Below are 21,881 nucleotides of genomic sequence, written 5' to 3' on the forward strand. Positions count from 1 at the left end.
TAGGCATTTTAACCAGAAAGTAATACAGAGGTGGAACAGTTTTTGTGGCCACATAACCAAATAGAGACAAATGGAGAAGCAAAAGAATGAAGCCAACTCCTGAAGCAGAGATCCCACAAGGGCCCAGAGACACGGGTATAGCAACCTCAGGCCTCAGCTTCTGAGATCCATCTACACCCTGGTCTTGGGAGTCCCTGGAATACTTCTGTTTTCTTCCAATAAAGGTTTCTTTTTAAGTTAGACTGGGTTTCTGAACCTCAGAACAAACAAATAAATAAATCCCTGATTAAGACACCCAGATTGTTAACAATCTCCATGGAAGATGATAATTTTCTAGATAAGCTGCACAATATAGTATATGTCTCTATTTTTAGTCATTTAAGTCATTTACAGTTCTGAAATGCTCCAAAATATGAAACTTTTGAGCACTGACATGGTGCCACAAGTGGGAAATTTCATACCTAACCTCATGTCACAGTCAAAATGCAGTCAAAACTTTGTTTCATGCACAAAATTATTTAAAATATTGTATAATATTATCTTTAGGCTATGTGTATATATGATGGTATATACAAAACATAAATGAATTTCATGTTTAGATTTGGGTCTCACGTCCAAACTGTTTCGTTATATATAGGAAAATAATCCCCAAAAATGTGAAATCCAAAACACTTCTGGTCCCAAGCATTTCGAATAAGGGATCCTCAACCTATAGTTGGAATCATACAGTATGTAGCCTTTTCAGATAGGCTTCTTTCCACTTAGTAAGATGCATTTAAGTTTCCTTCATGTCCTTTCATGGCTTGATTGCTCATTTCTTTTTAGTACTGAGTAATATTTCATTGTCTCGATATACCACAGCAAAAGATATGTCTATTAAAGAAATATCCAAAATACAGAAAGAACTCAAAACTCAACAACAAGAAAACATTTAAAAAGGAAGCCAAAGACCTTAACAGACTTCATTAAAGAGGTATATACGTGGCAAATAAGCATATGAAAAGATCCACCACACCCTATGTCATCAGGGAAATGCAAATTAAAACATCAATGATACCTCTACACATCTACTAGAATGACCTAAATTCAGAACACTAACCATCCCAAATGCTGGTGAGGATGTGGAGCAACAGAAACTCTCATTCATTGCTGGTGGGAATGCAATTATGGTACAGTCACTTTGGACGACAGTTTGGCAGTTTCTTACAAAACTAAACATAGTCTTACCATATAATCCAGCAGTCTCCCTCTGTGGAATTTACCCAAAGGAGCTGAAAACTTATGTCCACACAAAAACGTGAACATGAATGTTTATAGAAGCTTTATTCATAATTGCCAAGACTCAGAAGAAAACAAGATATGCTTCAGTAGGTGAATGGATAAATACTGGGTCTGATTTTAAAAGGACGTTTTATATTTTTGCTATCAAATTGAACATCTTTTCCCATGTTAATTGGTCATTTAAGATCTTGATTTTGTGAATAACCATGTTCACTTCCTTTATTGATTTTTTTCCAGTACAGTCTCCTTTTATTTTGGACAGAAGTGCCTTAAAAATTAATAAGGAACTGCACATCAAAATTTTGAATGCCTATGTCCTTTGACTGATCAGTTCTAATAATGTATGGCATTTGTCCTAGAAATATACTCATAAAAGAATGTAAAGGTATTTAATGGTGTTTCCTACAGCATTGCTTTTAAAGAAAAAATATAGCCTAAGTATACATTGATAGGGATAGTTAAGTAAATTATGGTACACTTGTACAATAGAATACTACTTAAAAGAATAAGTTAATATGGAGATATCTCCAAGCGATCTTAACTGAAAAGAGCTAAGGTGCAAAATTGTATTGTGACCTCATAAATGGTGTTTTAAAATATACAAACTTAATTCTCTAAACAAAATGTTTATTGAGTGCTACTATGTAGCAGGTAATGTCGTGGGAAGATATACACAAAATATTAACAATGATTAACTCTGAAGTGTCTAAGGGACACTTCGTTTTATAGTCTTTATGCAGCTTGAGTTTTTATTGTGCATATATAATCTGTACACTTAAAGAAAATAATCGGTACTGCTTGCTGTATTGTGATTATTTATTGATCTGTCTCTCACACCAGCCTGTGATGACCCCAGAGAGAGATTCGGCTTTGTCTTCACCATTCTGTGGTTTGTAATTGAAATGATTTACATAAACGTGGGGCGTGTTTGGGCCATCCGGATGGGCCTGGGGTTGGGCAGGCGGCGGAGACACGCCTGGGCCCGGCGGGAGGTGGCAGAAGGGGTCCTCCCGGCACACCAGAGAGACGAGCGGCCACGGTCCTAGAGAGGCACGGAACTGGCCGGACACCGCGACTCGGCTGCCAGCGCGGTGACAGGCGAAGCCTTCGGCCCCCGCCCGACTACAGGAAGAGCCGGCGAGACCCGCGCGCCCACTTCGGGGTTCCGGGGAGGGGGCCGGCCCCCCCGACTGTGGAGCCCCAGGCCTCCGCGCTCCCGTGGGAGCCTTTCACGAGGTCGGCCACGTCTTTATTGTGCACTGTCTCTGAACTTCTGGCCTATTAAACAACAGTTAGACACGCACTCATTGAGTGCCCACCGTATGCCAAGCACTGTGCTAGGTCCTGGGATGTGATCTCAGTCAGATACGTCCTGGGCCCGCCACACCGCCCTGGCTACTGGCATCTCAGGTACGTCTGCGTGCACTCATCAAGAAGTCCATCAATATTTGTTGAATACCAGGTACGTACCGAGCTTGTAGAGTCTATGCAGAGATAACCCTCGTCCTCAAGAAGCGGGGGCTTGGGGGGATCTGTAATACAATATTGGGTGGTCATGCAGTTTTCCATGGCAACACCCTATTTCCACCTGTGTGGCTTACAGGACAGAACAGTTTTCCCTGGCTCTGCATTCGTTTTGGGGTTGGCCAGGGAAGGTTTTACATCGGTCATCTGCGCTGGGTCTTGGGCATTTACAGTTAGAAGGGAGATCTTGGCTGTAAAGTATAAAGTGAATAGAAAAATTTGAGTACTCAGCATGGCAGTGACGGGAGGAATTTAGGAAGACCATGGCTTTCTGGAAGGTAGAAACTGTGTCTTTTATTCTAGAGTTAGCTTTATGCCTGGAAAATAATGAGGTGCTCCATAAATGTTTCTCGAGTGACAAAGAAACCAGTACACTCCAGTAAAGATCAGTTCCTGGGGAGTTTAAATTTAGTTCAATGAGGATTAATTAAAACTCATTTTTTGGAGGTTTGTTGAATGTAGTCAGAATTGTGCTGTTGGAAATATTAATCGAATGACAATGGGTGGTGGTGGGGGGGAAGTTGGACAGGAATGCCCCACCGAAAATTATTGTAATAGTGAACGAAAATGGTAATAAAGGAATAAAAAGGAAGGTGTGGCTGCAAGAGACATTTTGAAGAATTTAGTGAACTCAGAGTTGATTGTATATAAAGGCTGGTTTTAAGACTGAATGCAGGGAATGATAATGATACCAGTAGAAATGGAGAAATACAGAGTGAGTGAAGTTTTGAGAGACTCTGATTTTAGTTTGGGCTGTGTTGAAATTATAGTGCAGGAGAGAGAGGTCCACAGCTGCTGGCACTTCAAGATGTGGGTTTGGAGTGTGAAAGGCAAGTTGGAGCCAGACAGCGATTTGAGTCTTGGAACAGAGATATATTGAAAATGTGACTAATGAGATCACAAAAGGAGAAAGTAGGTGAAGGGAGAGGAAAAAAGAACTTGATGCATATATACTGTTTCAGTTATCTATTGTCACATCAAAAATAAATTAAAACTCTAAATTTAGTGGCTGAAAATAACCTCAGCTGCTTATTTCTCAGGATTCTGTGAGTGACTGGGCAGTTCTACTGCTGATCTCACCCAGAGTTACTCATATAGCTTATATAGCTGTATTCAGCTGATGAATCATCTGAGCACTAGTCCCAGCTGGGCTTAAGCTTGGGTGTCTTGGTTCTCATCCACAGGACCTCTCTGCATGGCTAGCGTGGGCTTCCTCACAGCATGGCAGTCTCGTGACAATGTGCCGAGAGCTACAGGGACACTTCCTCTTACAATGTAATTCTGCCATATTCGAGTGGTCAAAGCAAGTCATAGGCCAGCATGATTCCAGGGAAGGAAAAATAAGCTCCATCTCCTGACAAGAATAGTGGCCAAATCTCATTATAAAACGTATTTGAGGATAGGAGACTTTGGAAACAGTCTATCACACCTACATTTAAAGTGGACTATTCAATGAGAGATACACAGACAGATGACCTTTGAGACTATTATTTGTCCATGAAGGCAGCCATTTAGCTCAGTGGGTAAAATTATCCCTTCTCCCCAGCTAACATGTAAGCTGCTCAAGCATTCTAAGTTAACACTTCGTCCTTCATATCCTACACATCCCTAACCTCTGGGCTCAACCCCTTTAGTGTTCAGGGCATGTATTAATTTCACTGATGATAGAGGTAAGCAGGTTCAGCTTTTGAGCTTTACCTAGTGGGGGGGACAAAAATATAAGTACATTACATAGAGTTTTGAATCTCTTATAATTTGCATATTACTGATCAATTCTTATACCTCAGATGTACATTTCTGAACATAGACCCCAGCTAAGTGAACCTTTTTCTAGCCTCTAAGCTCAACATGTATGAAGCTTTGCCAGGCCCTGCTCTTGAAAATGAAGATGGCTCTCTTAAAGTGAAGGAGGAAGATCCCACCTGGGAGCAGTTGTGCAACGCACAGGAGGGCAGTTCCCACACTCAGGAGCTTTGCCGCTTACGCTTTCGGCAGTTCTGCTACCAGGAGGCTCCTGGGCCCCGGGAAGCTCTGGCCCAACTCCGAGAATTTTGCCATCAATGGCTAAGGCCAGATATGCACACCAAGGAGCAGATCCTGGAGATACTGGTGCTCGAGCAGTTCCTGACCATCCTGCCCAAGGAGCTCCAGGCATGTGTGCAGATGTATCCTCTGGAGAGCGGCGAGGAAGTAGTGACAGTGCTGGAGAATACAGAGACAGGACATAGAGACACAGGACAGCAGGTAGGAAGAGAATGTATGTGGTGGTGTGGGAGAAGAAATGGGGGACATGTATCTGTTAATTTTTAACTTTTTATTTTGAAATAATTTATAACTTATAGAAGAATTGGGAGATACAGTCCTAGTTTCTCAGGAGGCTGAGGTGGGAGGATCACTTGAGCCCAGGAGTTCGAGGCTGCAGTGAGCTATGATTGTGCTACTGCACTCAAGCCTGGGTGACAGAGTGAGACCTTTTTCTGAGATCTAAAAAAATAATAAAATAAAATAAAGTACTGGGAAAGTAGTTTAGAGAAATCCTGTGTACTCTTCACCCAGATTCAGCAGTTGTTAACATTTGTTTCATGATGTGCCTGCCCCCTACTCCATGTACACTCTTGTGCAAACGAGTGCATATTCTCTGTTGCTTTGTATGCATATATATGTGTATACACACATACATACACAGGTTTTCTTTTTTCTCAAACCATTTGAGAATTATTTGCAGACATTATATCTCTTTACCTGTATTTCTAAAGATCAAGAACATTCTCTTGTATAACCTGAATATGGCAATCAAGTTTAGGGAAATTGAAATTGTTATGATACTATCGTATAGCATTAGTTTTTATTCAGATTTTGTCATGTTATCCCAATAGTGTTTCTTACGGCAATTTCTCCCCAATCCAGAATACAAGCCAGCATCACACATTGTGTTTAGTTGCTGTGTCTCTTTAGTCTCCATGAATTTGGAATAAGTGCTCAGTCTTTCTTTATCATGACATTGATATTTTTGAAGAGTATAGGCCAGTCTTTTTGGAGAATGCCCCTCATTTTGGGTTTGTCTTATATTTTCTCATGATTAAATCCAGGTTGCACATTTTGGCTAGAGTACCACAAAGGTGATGGTGTGTTCTTCTCAGTGCATTGCTTCAGGAGGCTCACGGTGATGGTTTGTCCTATCACTGAGGAGGTTACTGTGGTATCTGTCAGATTTCTTCAGTAGAAGGTGACCATTTTCCCCTTTGTAATTACTGAGTAATTTATTGGAGACATTTCGAGACAGTGTATATATCCTACTCCTTATTAAACTTTCACCAACTAGTTTAAACATCCATCTGTGTTTTGTTTTTGTTGTTCTGGGCAGGAATCCTTTGCCTGTCTTGTCTGCCTTGTTTGCTGCTGTATCCCCAGCACGTAGAACAGGGCCTGGCTCTTAGTAGGCGTGCAGTCCATATTTGCTGAATGAATGAATGTTTCTGCCTTACTTGCTGCTGCCTTAAAGGATGAAATAGGGCTTGTCCTGTGTTCTCTTGGGGAAATCCCTAACTGCCAGTTCCCACCAGGATGCCTTTTCAAGGTAGATCTTTTGTCTCCAGGCCTCTGTCTACATTCAGGGACAGAACATGCACCTAGAGGTGACAGATTATCATGGAGTCTCTTTGGAATGTCAGAACCTCCAGCTCCTGCCTGGTGAAAGTACCTTGAAGTGTGAACCTCCACAACTTCACCAAGAGAACCCCCAAGAAGTGAGTGGTGAGTGCCAGAGGGTGAGTTTAGTGAGAACACTGGGAGCTGGCTGTTGACAGGAGCTTGATCTCAATAGAAGCTTGTTTATCTGTGTCCTCAAGTTTTTGTATACATTGTAAAATGATTACCACAAGCTAATTGACATATGAATCTCCTCACCGTTACCTTTTTGTGTGTGTATAGTAAGAATACCTAAGATCTACTCTCTTAGCAAATTTCAAGTGTACAAGACATTATTACTGGCTGGGCACAGTGGCTCACGCGTGTAATCCTAGCACTCTGGGAGGCCGAGGTGGGCAGATCGTTTGAGCTCAGGAGTTCGAAACCAACCTGAGCAAGAGTGAGACCCTGTCTCTACTAAAAATAGAAAGAAATTATCTGGAAAACTAAAAATATATATAGAAAAAATTAGCTGGGCATGGTGGCGCATGCCTGTAGTCCCAGCTACTCGGGAGGCTGAGGCAGAAGGAGCTCTTGAGCCCAGGAGTTTGAGGTTGCTGTGAGCTAGGCTGATGCCAGGGCACTCACTCTAGCCTAGGCAACAAAGTGAGACTCTATCTCAAAAAAAAAAAAAAGACATTATTACTAACTATAGTTACCATGCTGTACCTTAGGTCTCCAGAACTTATTCATCTTATAACTGCAAGTTTGTACCTTTTGACCAACATCAAGTTTTGTTTTTTTGTCTAACCCTATATCTAAGCAAACCTTTTAAAACTTATGGAATTATAAAATGTTAGAATTCTAAGGTCTTCTTTTTTTTTTTTTTTTTCTGTTTGACTTCTGTGTACTTTACACTCAGCTTTGATCCCTCTGAATCTGCCTGAGATAAATGAAGACAATAATCTGGACTTTTATGATTATTGTGAGGATTGGAAATCATCTTTTTAAGTAACAACACAGTGGCTGGCACTGTGCAGTCATCATCACTGTTTTGATTATTGTAGGTTCCTTTGGGATCAGCATCTCCTAACATGGCAGATTCTCAAAGGCTCTTCTAGCTCATGGCTAACATCTCTTCTCTTTATTTTTGCATCATTATTTCCTTTTCTCTCTCTTCATCTTCCTCTTTTCTGCTTTCCTGTTTCCCCTTTGCCTTGTCTCTCTCCTCTCTCTGTCTTTTCTTTCATCTCTCTGTTCTCTGCTTGATCTTTCCTTTATTATCAGCTTCCTCCTCCCTTCTCTTTATTTTCATCTGTGATTTTTAATTTTTCTTTATGTGTGTAAAAATACATCACTGTAAATCACCTTATGAGTTCATAAACCTCAGTCAATTTTGTGAGTGGGAGACCCCAAAGTCTGTCAGGTTAGAATTCCTGACAGAATAAAAATAGAGAGGAAGATGCTCTATCTCAGAGAGCAAGATCTACATCTTAACTTATGGAAGTTTAACAAACATAAGAAATTTGGCAGAGGAGTCTGGATTCCCAAGAAAGGGAACTCTTAAAGGCCATCATGTCTCACTTAGGACTCTTGTTTCCTCTCTCTACAGGGCCTGTCCCCCAGGGACTAGACCATCTCCAGGAAAAAAGCCCCAGAGACAAGGCAGCAGTGCCTGAGTTTAACCCAGCCAGGTCCCAGGTGAGGAGGGTGCCCAGGCTTGTAGGAACTTCAGTAGCGGCCCTTCTTCTTTCTGGCCACCTGTTGTTTGCCCTTTTCTTGGCTGACACTTGTCACTCTGAGAGGCTTTCAATCTCTCTGCCTTCACGTTGTCACAGGATATCACACACCATGTGTACATCAGCCAAGGAGCTGATATTGATTACATGCCACTGCTTCATTTCATACCATGTTTAAGAAGCACATCCAAACCTCAAGGCATGGGAGTGAGAGGTGGAGTTAGGCCTCTGGTTTCAGACAGTGCCTCCACTCAATTGATGCTGAGTGACTGAAGTTTTGTCTTTTGGAGTCTCTGGTTTCTCTCCCCAGCCTGAGGCCTTTTCTCACACTTCTTTATGTTCTCAGTGTTCACCACATATCCAATCAGTGTTTGGTGATGATAATAGAAAAATTCTGTATATCCAAGGTAAAACTTCACATCTTGTGAACTCACTCACTTCCATGAGACTGCAGTAATTCCTCCATGAAGGCATATCCCTAATGACTCACCACCTCTCAACACAATTACATTGGCAAGTGAACTTCAGCTTGAGTTTTGGTGGGGACAAAACACATCCAAAGAGCATGGCTCTTTGTAGATGTAATCAAGTTAAGATGAGGTCATAATGGATTAGGGTGAGCCCTAAATCCAATGACTGGTATCCTTATAAGAAGCCCACGTGAAGACAGAGAGACACACAGGGAGAATGTCACATGACAACTGAGGCAGAGATTCGTGTGATACATCTACAAGCCAAGGAACACCACGACTTGCCGACAACCACCAGAAGCTTGCAGAGAGGCAAGGAAACTACTCCCCTACAGCTTTCAAACATAGCGAGGCCCTGTTCATACCTTGATTTTTGAACTTCTAACCTCCAGAAGAGTGAGAATAAAATTCTGTTGTTTTAAACCATCCAGTTTGCAGTACTTTTTTTTTTTTTTTTGAGACAGAGTCTCACTTTGTTGCCCGGGCTAGAGTGAGTGCCATGGCGTCAGCCTAGCTCACAGCAACCTCAAACTCCTGGGCTCAAGTGATCCTCCTGCCTCAGCCTCCCAAGTAGCTGGGACTACAGGCATGTGCCACCATGCCTGGCTAATTTTTTTCTATGTATATATTTTAGTTGGCCAGATAATTTCTTTCTATTTTTAGTAGAGATGGAGTCTCGCTCTTGCTCAGGCTGGTCTCGAACTCCTGAGCTCAAGCAATCCACCTGCCTTGGCCTCCCAGAGTGCTAGGATTACAGGCGTGAGCCACCGCGCCCAGCCCTGTTTGCAGTACTTTGTTATGAGAGCCCTAGGACACCAATATAGATTTCAAGACAAATTACAGATTGAAAAGGGGGAGAAAATAAGGAGGCGTGACATTACAGGCATGTGTCCTTTCATTGCACTGTGCTTTATTGCATTAGCAGGTACTACAGTTTTTACAAATTGAAGGTTTATGGCAACCCTGCATCAAGCAATTCTGTGGGCACCATTCTTCCAACAGTATGTGCTCACTTCATATCTGTGTCACGTTTTGGTAATTCTTGCAATATTTTAAACTTTATTATTATTGTCATTATATCTGTTACGTTTATCTGCGAACAGTGGTGATCTTTGATGTCATTATTGTAATTGTTTTGGGCACCATGAACCACACCCATATAAGACAACAAAATTAATTAACAAGTGGTGTGTGTGTGTTCTAACTGATCCATTGACCAGCTGTTCCCCCATCTCTCTCCCTCTCCTTGGGCCTCCCTATTCCCTAAAACTCAACAATATTGAAATGAGGCCAGTTAATAACCCTTTAAGTGTTAAGAGGGTTAATAACCCTCTAAGTATTCAAGTAAAAGGAAGACTCTCACACCTCTCACTTTAAATCAAAAGCTATTATAGAAATGATTAAGCTTGGTGAGGAGGGCATGTTCAAAGCTGAGATAAGCCAAAAGATAGGCCTCTAGCACCAAACATCCAAGCTGTGAATGGAAAGGAAAAGTTCTTGAAGGAAATTAAAGGTGCTACTCCAGTGAACACACGAATGGTAAGAAAGTGAAACAGCATTGTTGCTGATACAGAGAAAGTTTGAGTGCTTTGCATAGAAGATCAAAACAGCCACAACATTTCCCTAAAACAAAGCCTAATCCAGAGCAAGGTGCTAAGTTTCTTCAATTCTGTGCAGGCTGAGAGAGGCGAGGAAGGTGCAGAAGAGTTTCAAGCTAGCAGAGGTTGGTTCATTAGGTTTAAGGAAAGAAGCTGTCTTCATAACATAAAAGTGCAAGTTGACGCAGCAGTTGCTGATATGAAAGCTGCAGCAAGTTATCCAGAAGATTGAGCTAAGATCTTTGAGCTACACTAAACAACAGATTTTCAATGTAAATGAAACAGCATTATATTGGAAGAAGGTGTCTTCTAGGACTTTCATAGCTAGAGAGAAGTCAACGCCTGACTTGAGAGCTTCAACGGACAAGTTGACTCTCTTGTTAGGGGCTTATACAGCTGACAACTCTAAGTTAAAGCCAGTGCTCATTTATCATTTTGAATATCCTAGGGCCCTAAGAATTATGCTAAATCTACTCTACCCATGCTCTATAAATGGAACAACAAAGCCTGGATGACAGCATATTTGTTAAACAGCATGATTTACTGAATATTTTCAGCCCACTGTGGAGACCTACTGCTAAGAAAAAAAGATTCCTTTCCAAATATTACTGCTCACTGACAATGTACCTGGTCACACAAGAGCTCTGATGAAGTTGTATAACGAGATTAATGTTGTTTTCTTGCTTGCTAATGCAACGTCCGTTCTGTAGCCTGTGGATCAAGAAGTAATTTTAACTTTCAAGTCTTATTACTCAAAAATACATTTATAAGGCCAGGGTTGCCATAGTGATTCCTCTGATGGATCTGGGCAAAGTCAACTGGAATCCTTCTGGAAAGGATTCACCATTCTAGATGCCATTAAGAATATTCATGATTCTTGAGAAAAGGCTAAAATATCAACATTAACAGGAGTTTGGAAGAAGTTGATTTCAACCCTCATGGATGACTTTGAAGGGTTCAAGACTTCACTGGAGGAAGTGACTGCAGATGTAGTAGAAATAGCAAGAGAATTAGACTTAGAAGTGGAACCTGAAGATGTAACTGAATTTCTTCAATCTCATGATAAAACTTTAATGGATGAAGAGTTGCTTTTCATGGATGAGCAAAGAAAGTGGTTTCTTCTCCTTCCTCTTCTTTTTTTTCCCCTACTTTCCAGCAGATCGGACTTGACTGAAAAGAAAGTGGTTTCTTGAGATGGAATTTACTTTTGGTGAAGATGCTGTGAACATTGTTGAAATGACAACAAAGGATTTAGAATATTATGTAAACTTAGTTGATAAAGTGGCAGCAGGGGTTGAGAGGTTTCACTCCAGTTTTGAAAGTTCTACTGTGAGTAAAATGCTATCAAACAGCATCATATGCTGCAGAGCAATCTTTCATGACAGGAAGAATCTATCAATGCAGCAAACTTTGCTGTTGTCTTCTTTTAAGAAATTGCCACAGCCACCCCAGCCTTCAGCAAGCACCACCCTGATCAGTCAGCAGCCATCAACATCAAGGCCAGGCTCTCCACTAGCACAAAGATTACAACTCAGTGAAGGCTCTGATGGTTGTTAGCATTTATTAACAATAAAATATCTGTTAATTAAGGTATATACATTGGGTTTTTTTAGACATAATACTATTGCACACTTAACAGACTACAGTATAGTGTAAATATAACTTTTATGTGCACTGGGAAACCAAAAAAATTGTGTGACTCTCTTAATTGTGATACTCTATTGCAGAGGTCTGGAACTGAACCCGCACTATCTCCAAGGTATGCCTATATTTAAATGAGGTGGGCTTTTTAGTATTAATATCAAAATAATTCTCTGTTTGAAGTTTGGGATGGGGTAGTGATACGGTAAAGAGAAAACATCTTCTTTCTTGAAGCTCCCCTCCTTGTCAAAACAGACAGTCAGTCTGTTAAAAGACTGAGCACTATATCCTTTTTCAGGCAATGGGAAAGAGAGCGTAGATTGGGAAATGAAACAGAATATCAAGAGGTTAATAAAAAGCCGCTGGGCGCGGTGGCTCACGCCTGTAATCCTAGCACTTGGGAGGCCGAGACGGGCAGATCGTTTGAGCTCAGGAGTTCAAGACCAGCCTGAGCAAGAGCAAGACTCCGTCTCTACTAAAAAAATAGAAAGAAATTATCTGGACAACTAAAAATATACAGAAAAAATTAGCCGGGCATGGTGGCACATGCCTGTAGTCCCAGCTACTCGGGAGGCTGAGGCAGGAGGATTGCTTGAGTCCAGGAGTTTGAAGTTGCTGTGAGCTAGGCTGATGCCACGGAACCCAACCCTGGGCAACAGGATTTATTTTGAGACTCTGTCTCAAAATAAAAAAAAATAAAAAAAAAAAAAGCCATTTGGTAGGCCTTTGGAGATAGTGTCATACAAAGATGGAAAACCACAGACAACCCCCAAAATAAATAATTTCAGGGTGTGATTTTTCCAACCTAGAAATCTTATCATTGCTAGGTTTGAAATATTTTTAAATAATCTTTGCTAATGAAATTCAGTGAGATCATTAATGAAATTCGGTGAGATCTCTGCATTTATATTAGGTTCCTAATCTGTTTAAAAGGAGTCTCTATCACCCTATAAAAACTCTCCTATACTTAAGTGTATATTGATTGTAGGTTTGGTTCAGCAGGACACTTGAAAGTCCTACAGGATGTGGGACAGTTCTTTGTAGTGTGGGACCATCCCACACATTGCAGGATGTCAAACATCTCTGGCCTCACCTTATGAATGGCATTGGCACAAGGTGGTGGGCCTCATTGTTATAACCAAAAATGTCCCCACAAATCTATAGAATGCCCTGAGAGGTTGGTCCCACTGGTCTACAGTGTGGTATTCAATACCCTTTACACCTGGACCCCCCATCCTTACCACAGTGAAAACTAAGAGGCCATTTTTTTTGTTTCTTTAGACATCAGTGAAGACTGAGGAAGAAACAGCCCGGGCCCCTGCCCCACAGGAGTGGCCACATCTGAGTCTGGCTCAGAGGAACCTCTGTGGGAACTCAGCTCAGGAGAAGGTTGCGAGCCTCAGTCTTATGAGTAAGGAGAGTCCTCTGGCTGGTCCCCTGCCTGTGCTTTCCTTTTCCCACCCCTGACCCTGAATTGGCCATTGGGAGACCACATTTCCTATAGACCCTCACCCTCCCTTTCCATTCTTCTGGCCTCTGCCTACTGACTTCTCTCAGCTCTTACCATCTTGCATTCTTCCCAATCACATTTTCTTCTTCTGTTGCTACTCACCCAGCTTAATGATTCTTGTTATTTTCTCTGCTCATCTCTCCCTATTCCCTGATTCCCTGTGCACCTCTTCCTTTGCATCCCTTTTTCTTCCCTAGCGAGGCTTCCACATGATTTGTCATTTCAGATATCCCTTCATACTTGGAAACGCCATGAACACCTCTACCTGTTCCCTTCTTCTTTACTTCAGAGGAAGTTCTCTTTACTTTCTGAGAACACTATTGTTCATGTTTAATTTTCTTTAAATGTGCTCTGCCCTGTTGGACCCTCTCCCCAGCTGGGCTCTTGTGCCCTAATTGACCTTTCTTATCATCTTCCCATACTGTGCCATATTTTGTAGGATTAATGAGACTGTAGACCCCTGAGACACCGGTTGATTTGTTGTTTGGTTTAATTTGGAACATCTATTCCCTACCCTGGAGGTTGTTTTTTCAAAATTTATAGATATGACATTCAAATCATTAATGTATTACTTTAGCTGAAGAAATTGTAACTAAAGATGGATTGTTTGATGCAAAGCAAGAAACTTCTGAAGAAATGAAACAAGGTTGGGAGGCCTCAGGAATACCCAACAGGTGAGTGTCCATGGTCCTGAGTGGACCAAATCCTGGAGACATAAAAAGAAGTCAGAATGGAACTAGAGAAACCAGTTGGTCAAGAGCCTGCTTCCCTGGAATAATAGAGAATGAGAGCCCCTGTCACTTCTGTAATTGTAGGAGGCCTGATGCCAAGAATGTGACCTATTGGATATTGTCAATATACGATAATTATAACAAAACCTTCATTTGGCACAGTTTCCTCTAAGAATCCTATCCTGACCCAGGGTATCCTGCTTAATCACTCTTCCCTGGGCCCGTTTTATATATTTTTGGAGCTGCAGATAAAGAAGCCAGAAGGCAGAGAATTTAGATGAGAGTAAAGGCTGCAGGTGAAGCTGCCATGACAGTTAAGAAAGAAATATCATCAGAACTGGAAGAGGACTTAGTGAGGACAAGTAGGGTATTTTCAACCTTCATTAGAAGACCCGAATAAGGAAGAGATCAAAAGGAATGTAGCTGATAAAGAAGGAGAAATTAATGATAGTAGTGGGCATTTCACAAGTGTTGCTTGTGGGAATGAGTGAATATGTAACATAGATACTGCTAAAGCAGGCACCAAATCACAAGCAGAGGGTTGGCTTCTGGTGAGGCTATTAATTCTTCTGAGAGTTAAGAAAAGAGGAGAAAGGAAATAAGGCAGGATAATTAGGCTGAAAAGCAGAGCAGGGAGTAGGGCCTTATTGACATTTGCTCATCTTAGGAAAACAGAGAGCTAAATCTCAGCTAAATAGAAATGTCTTGGAACTTAAGATGAGAAGTGAAATTTTTCCTCTCTCTTTCATTAACCTAGTGAGGACTGAGCCAAGCTCCACTAAGGAAGAGAAATAATGTTCAGTAACTTAGTGCAGAGGTATAACTGGAGAATAGGAATCTGTTACAATGCCTGCTGGGGGCATTCAGCACCCGCTAACTGAAACCGTGACTCATGACTCATAGTGCCTATAAGAATAAAGATATTGTTTCACATAACAAAAGTTTGAAGGTAGGCTGTTCTAGGTCTGGTGCAGCAGCTCAACCATTACGTCAAAGATTCAGCTCCACCTACATCCCCTCATCCCTCCTCTAGTCCCCTACTGCCACCCTACTTTCTTATCTCACTGTTTTTCCCATTTCCTTCATCACAATGTTGGGCTCAATACATTGTATCTCTTGAAATTGAGATTTCAGCAGTGGAAATGTTCAATGCCATGACAGGATTCACTGAAGAGGTAGATGTCAGGGAATTCTGAGATGGATGTGTTGAATACACATAGACATTGAAGATACCCAGGATAACAAATGCTTTAAATAAATATATGTAGTGTAAATTATATTAAAATATACTCTTTTCACTGCTTTTTTGCCCCTATGTCTTCTAAAACTAGACTAGTTTACTGATAGAACCCTAGTAAACAAAATGCAAATATCTAGAAATAAGAAAGAAGTGTGTGTAAAATAATACTTTTCAGCTTAGTAACTTTAGCTTTATTTCTTTGTAAACCTCATACAAATCAGTACAAGTGCAATGAGCTGAGTTTCTTCTTTGTTTCTTTCCAGAGCTATGTGTCCATCAGATAAATGTAGAACTAGGAAAAGCTAAGTGCTTCCACGTTCAGAAATTCTGTGAGAGGTGTGAGGATGCCCAGTAAATAACAACCTTCTTCTTTGTCCAAGTTCCAAACCAATTGAGGGGGACACAGGAGTAAAATAGATGGTTCTGGAAGCCTCAACTCTATTACTGACAGACGCTAGAGTAGATAAAGCAGCTCAGAGGCAGAGCTAAATAGGCTCATACTGGCAGAGGACAAGTGCAGCAGATGTCCCCCTGCACAGTCCTGCCGATGCAACTTGGGGCAAAAAGGAGCGTGGGATATCTGCATCCTTCTGCTAAAGAGGAGAGAGGAGGGGGCTGCACCATGAATGCCCAGTTCCTTTCCCCAGATTCAACAATTTCTTACATCATAAGAAATGAGTGAGAGGTGGAGGGAGGCCAGAAATGTTAAGTCTAGCCAAAGTCCTCCCCATGGAAGCATGAGGAGTGAGAAGTAAGTAATCCTCTCCTGCCAAAAGATTTAGGCTTTAGTGGATTTCTCATGTATTAAAGAATAACACTGAGGGTTTTTTTTTTTTCTTCTTTCTGTGTTGTCCAGGCTGGATTCAAACTCCTGGGCTCCAGAATCCTCTGGCCTGAGCCCCCCAAGTAGCTGGGAAAGACTGAGGATTTTTATAACATATGTTCTTTTTTTATTTCCCAGAGATCATGCACCCCAGATCCCTTATATTCCTGTCCCTACTGAAAGGACAGTTGCACATTTGAACACTCTGAAGGACCGTCACCCGGGTGACTTATGGGCCCGGACGCACATTTCATCCTTGGAATATGCTGCAGGAGATATTACCCGAAAAGGGAGAAAAAAAGACAAAGCTCGAGTGAGTGAACTACTCCAAGGCCTCGCATTTTCTGGTGACTCAGATGTGGAGGAAGATAATGAGCCTGAGACCCAGCCTGCTCAAAAGAAGCTAAAGGTGTCAAGTGTCCCAGAAAAGAATTGGACCAAAAGAGACATTAAACCCAACTTTCCAAGCTGGTCAGTCCTGGATTCTGGACTTTTGAATCTCAAGAATGAAAAGTTGAATCCAGTAGAGCTCTTTGAATTATTTTTTGATGATGAAACGTTCAACTTAATTGTCAGTGAAACCAATAATTATGCTTCTCAGAAAAATGTCAGCTTGGAAGTCACAGTTCAGGAAATGAGGTGTGTGTTTGGTGTTCTGCTTTTGAGTGGATTTGTGAGGCGTCCCAGAAGGGGAATGTATTGGGAAATCCCTGATGCTGATCAGAACTTGGTTAGAGATGCTATTAGAAGGGACAGATTTGAATTGATTTTCTCATACCTGCACTTTGCAGATAATGGCCACCTAGATCAAAAAGATAAGTTTACAAAACTGAGGCCTCTCATAAAACAAATGAATAAAAATTTCCTCTTGTATGCTCCCCTAGAAGAATACTATTGCTTTGATAAGTCAATGTGTGAATGCTTTGACAGTGACCAATTCCTGAATGGAAAGTCTATTAGAATTGGCTATAAAATTTGGTGTGGTACAACCACACAGGGTTATCTGGTTTGGTTTGAACCCTATCAAGAAGAATCAAGTATGAAGGCATATGAAGATCTTGGCCTTGGGTTAGGTGGAAATCTAGTGATGAACTTTGCTGATGTTCTTTTAGAGAGAGGTCAATATCCCTATCACCTGTGTTTTGATAGCTTCTTTACAAGTGTTAAATTAGTGTCAGCCTTGAAGAAGAAGGGAGTGAGGGCAACAGGAATGATTCGTGAGAACAGGACTGAAAAATGCCCCCTTATGAATGCAGAACATATGAAAAAAATGAAGAGGGGGTATTTTGATTTCCGAGTGGAAGAAAATGATGAGATAATTTTGTGTCGTTGGTATGGTGATGGCATTATCAGTCTGTGCTCCAATGCTGTAGGCATAGAACCAGTGAGTGAGATAAATTGTTTTGCTGATGATGAAGAGATCCCTCAGATAAGTCAACCATCCATAGTGAAAGTGTACAATGAAGGCAAGGAAGGTGTAGCTAAAATGGATCAAATTATTTCCAAATATAGGGTGAGGATAAGAAGCAAGAAATGGTACTCAATTTTGGTGAGCTACATGATTGATGTAGCCATGAACAATGCATGGCAACTACACAGAGCCTGTAACCCAGGTGCCTCTCTAGACATCTTGGATTTTCGGAGATGTGTTGCGTATTTCTACTTGGAACACAATGCTAATCTGTCAGATTAAGGCAGATAAATGGGCACAATGCAGACGTTAACAAGACATAGCAAAATGATAACTACACAGTAGATTGTACCCTTCCAAAGCAAATCTGATGTATGTAGTGAAATTAAGTAATATTTTAAAAATCAGACATTTATATAGAGTTTCAAAGACTTGTAACAAATAATGGTAAAAATCATCTGTGAAAATGTTGAACTCCAGTGGTACCCTTTCTCTATGTCTAATTTTGTGTCAGACATGTGGGGAAGCATTTATTTGTTGCATTGACTATTTTATGCATTTAAAGAATGAAATCCAGCCTCTTTAAAAAAAAAATTTCTCTGGAGAATGCCTTTTTTTTTTTTTTTTTTTGAGACAGGGTCTTGCTTTGTTGTCTAGGATAGAGTGCAGTGGTGTCATGATAGCTCACTGCAACCTTGCACTCCTGGGTTCAAGTGATCCTCCTGCCTCAGCCTCCCAAGTAGCTGGGACTACAGGGGCGTGCCACCACATCTGGCCAATTTTTCTATATTTAGTAGAAAGGGGGTCACACCCTCGTTCAGGCTGGTCTCAAACCCCTGAGCTCAAGCAACCCTCTTGCCTTGGCCTCCCAGAGTGCTACAATTACATTTATGTTCTAATGCGAAGGTGTCTTAAGCACCACTCAGTCATTCTCAAAAGGTCACATCCACACTCATTCATGGTGAGGACCATAGTTAATTCTCTTGTGTCTATGCTGGTTAAACTAAACATAGGTGACTCAATCTATACAAAACAAACACAAAAGCAAACACAGGCTATGACAGAATGATAGAACAAACAAGAAGCCAAACATGAGAATAAATTCTTTGTCTCCTGAAGGAATGATAGATGTTAATTCTGCCCACATATCTTCATTCATTCCATGAGTACATATTTCATATGTATCAACTGGGTGTGAGAAAATGGACAGAGAGGATTTTGATGAAAGGGGAAATGAACAAAAATAGGCCCAAAGATTACTTATATGTCTCTAGCTGGCAGTACTTTCATCTTCCAAGAAATTTTGCTTCTGACTAGTCTTTGGAAAGGTGCATGGTTTTGGAGGTTCTTATTTGAACTAGGTCTTTCCAGGCTGCAGCTGATTGACTAAGGATGCCTGCAGTGCCCTCAGAGGTCATTTTTCCTTCATGATTATGTCCTTTTTATGGAAATGGGCTGGACCCTGAATCAGTAGGTTTCTTTAGAAATTATTATGGGAATTAGGACTAAATCCAACAGGAAAGCTATTTTTATTGCAGACAGGGCCTTTGCACTGCCTGATCCCTCTTTCTGGAACACCCTACTCCCAGATAGCATCGGGCTGACTCGCTCATCTCCTCCACACCTTAGCTCAAATGCCTCCTCAATGAGGCCTCCCCAACCACCCTATATAATGAAACCTTACTCTTCCTTTAAATGGCTTCACTCTCTTCTGTTTCTAAATATACTGTATGATTTAAATACTATATTGTTTATTGCTCCCCCCCACACACACACCAGAATGTAAACTCTGTGAGGCATGAATCTTTGTCTACTTTGTTTGCTGATGTGTCCCAAGCCCCTACTATCGTGCCTGCTGGCCCAAAGCAGGTGCGCAGTAGATGCTTGTAGAATGACTGTGCGCCCCTACCCACGATCTGAACCTCCCTTGTTCTCTGGGTCTCTTGGTACTTCTTTGATCACAGGCACTGAAAGTCCTTTTTGTCACTGTCAAGGGGACCAAATGCAGAGAAGTGGTGGCATCAGCTACTGTAACACTTTGGACCAGATCGGTGAAATAGAATCTGAAAAACATGAAGCATTCCCAAATTCTTTCAACTTTCTCCTTGCTGCAGGCTTGCCCTATCTGGCCCTTTTTTCTCTCTCATCTCTTCCTTCTCCCTCTCTCACCTATTTGGGAGGTCCCTCCTTCCCTTAATCTTTTTGTCCTTTACCCCTTTTGGTCTCTATTTTGTGGCTACTTTCTCTTCTATGAACTTTTCTTTGCCTTTCTGAGTAGGTGAGAGAGGAAGGGGCTGCCTGAGCACTGGGTTTGGAGTCACAGAGGTACCAAGCAAGGCTTCAGTGTTGAATATAAATGTGGCATGTAGTAGTACCATAAGTAAGGACATCTCAGCTGGGACCTTGTTCCTGTGGCCTGACCAGCTCAGGGCCCAAGAGAGCACTGAGAGGATTGGCAGGTCTGCAGTGTGTGCATAACCATACAGGTAGCTCCTTTCAGCAAACATTTATAGGTCCTGTTAGACTTCCTGGGTAAAGATCTGCCTGTGCCAGAGCAGGAGCAGCCTAGCTCCCCAAACTCACCTCACCCCACCTGCCCACTGTACTTCACAGGCATCTCACTCCTGTTAGGGTGGGACGGGCAGTGTGTCCATGTGGGGAGCACAGGTTTAAGGACTACATGTTGATGTAGAGGTCGCTGGTTTGAAGGATGCAAAGGGAGCTGTTATTTGCTTGGTGCCTCTCACATACTAGATGGACCACACCAATACTCAGGGAAGTCTGAGGCCTCAATACTCAAAAGTGTGCTCCATGAACCAGCAGCATCTCCTGGGAGCTTACTAAAAATGCAGATTCCCAGACCCCTTCCAAACTTTTGAATTAGAGTCTGCATTGTAACAGGATCCCAGGTGACTTGTAGGCACTCTAAAATTTGATAAGCACTATTCTAGAAAATCTGGCTTTAGCTAATTGCTAATTGTGTTCACAAATGATACAGTAAAGGAATTTTTTTAAAGAGTTTTTTTATATGGTTTCTAAGCTATAAAGAAACACACACACATATACAATAACATTTTTTAGATAAACTTCAAAGACAAAGGTTTAGGGCAACATCCTTTTAAGCTGAACTTTTATTTCCTCTTTTGAAATTCTGATTCAGATTTTGACTGTGGAGAAAAGTATAATGAGAACGTCAGCAGAGCCATTTAATATCCTAGTTTTAACATGATACTTACAATTCCACCTACAATTGTTAAATGGTATTATTTCTTATGTAAATCATAGTGCACATTTATTGACAGCTATGTTTTATGTGCTTTACAAGTTTGTATTTTTTAATCTTATGTATGCTATGAAGAGGGTACTGTTATCTCCTCTATTTTACAGAATGGGAAGGCTGTAGCATACAGGCATTTTGATAAGTTGCCTAAAGTTCCACAGCTCACAAATGGACAGGTAGGATTTGAACCTGGACAGTCTGGTGCCAAAGCATGTGGTTAACCCCGACAATGAACATCCTGAGCATGCTGGCGTCCCCAGTAAGCAGCAAGCTGCCTGTGGTCAGAGGCTCCTTTCCTTTATAGAGTTACATCTTCAAAGATGCTGCCTGCAATGGCACTCAAAGTTGCCGACTAACCCCCAAAAGGCAGTGGCAGGGAAATAATGCTGACAGAAAAGGCTAAGAACTAAAGAGGTACATTCTGAAGAACAGACGTTTTATAGTATATTACTCATTATTTATAACAAAACCAGAAAACTTAAATACGTTGATGACCTGTACTGAGAATTTAGAGTTAAGATATGAAGTGGGACAAAGATTTCTTACTGTCAAGACTAGACCATGGACAATGCTGCTCACAGAGGCCATTTATCACATTCCTAGAGGAGACCACAGCCATGATTTCCTGTGAGAATGCAGACAATTCTTATTTCCAAAAACTTTAAGTGTGTGAAAATGTAACTTTTTTTTTTAATTTCAGAATATTACAGGGTACAAACTAGTTACATAAATTGCTTTTGTACAGTTTGAGTCAAATTTGTAAGTGTGCCCATAACCCAGATAGTGTACATTGTACCCATTAGGTGTGAATTTACCCATCTCCTCCTTCCCCCTCCAACCTGCTTGATTTCTGTTGAATTTTATTACCATATGTACATGAGTGTTGATCATTTAGTTCTAATTTAAATAGTGAATACATGTGGTGTTTGTTTTTCCATTCTTGTGATACTTCACTTAGGAGGATGGTCTCCAGTTCCATCCAGGTTGTTACAAAAGGTAATAGTTC

The 21,881-nt window shown here is 41.2% G+C and overlaps 1 protein-coding gene across 1 annotated transcript; it reads left to right on the forward strand.

Moving 5' to 3' along the window:
- The first annotated feature begins 2,610 nt into the window (after positions 1-2,610).
- Positions 2,611-18,141, forward strand: PGBD1 (piggyBac transposable element derived 1). Its single transcript, XM_045552042.1, has 7 exons — positions 2,611-2,743; positions 3,990-5,049; positions 6,402-6,558; positions 8,045-8,133; positions 13,162-13,291; positions 13,968-14,064; positions 16,323-18,141. Exons 2-7 carry the CDS (start codon positions 4,654-4,656, stop codon positions 17,875-17,877), a joined length of 2,424 nt encoding a protein of 807 aa, XP_045407998.1. The 5' UTR covers positions 2,611-2,743; positions 3,990-4,653; the 3' UTR covers positions 17,878-18,141.
- The last annotated feature ends 3,740 nt before the right edge of the window (positions 18,142-21,881 follow it).

This window comes from Lemur catta, chromosome 5, assembly GCF_020740605.2.
Source record: "Lemur catta isolate mLemCat1 chromosome 5, mLemCat1.pri, whole genome shotgun sequence".
Classification (NCBI taxonomy): domain Eukaryota; kingdom Metazoa; phylum Chordata; class Mammalia; order Primates; family Lemuridae; genus Lemur; species Lemur catta.

Bases quoted from the DNA above. Each gene is read 5' to 3' on its own strand.
- PGBD1 (XM_045552042.1), top strand. From the start codon at position 4,654: ATGTATGAAGCTTTGCCAGGCCCTGCTCTTGAAAATGAAGATGGCTCT. The intron at 5,050-6,401 runs GTAGGAAGAGAA...TTTTGTCTCCAG, and splicing joins ATAGAGACACAGGACAGCAG to GCCTCTGTCTACATTCAGGG. The intron at 6,559-8,044 runs GTGAGTGCCAGA...CTCTCTCTACAG, and splicing joins GAACCCCCAAGAAGTGAGTG to GGCCTGTCCCCCAGGGACTA.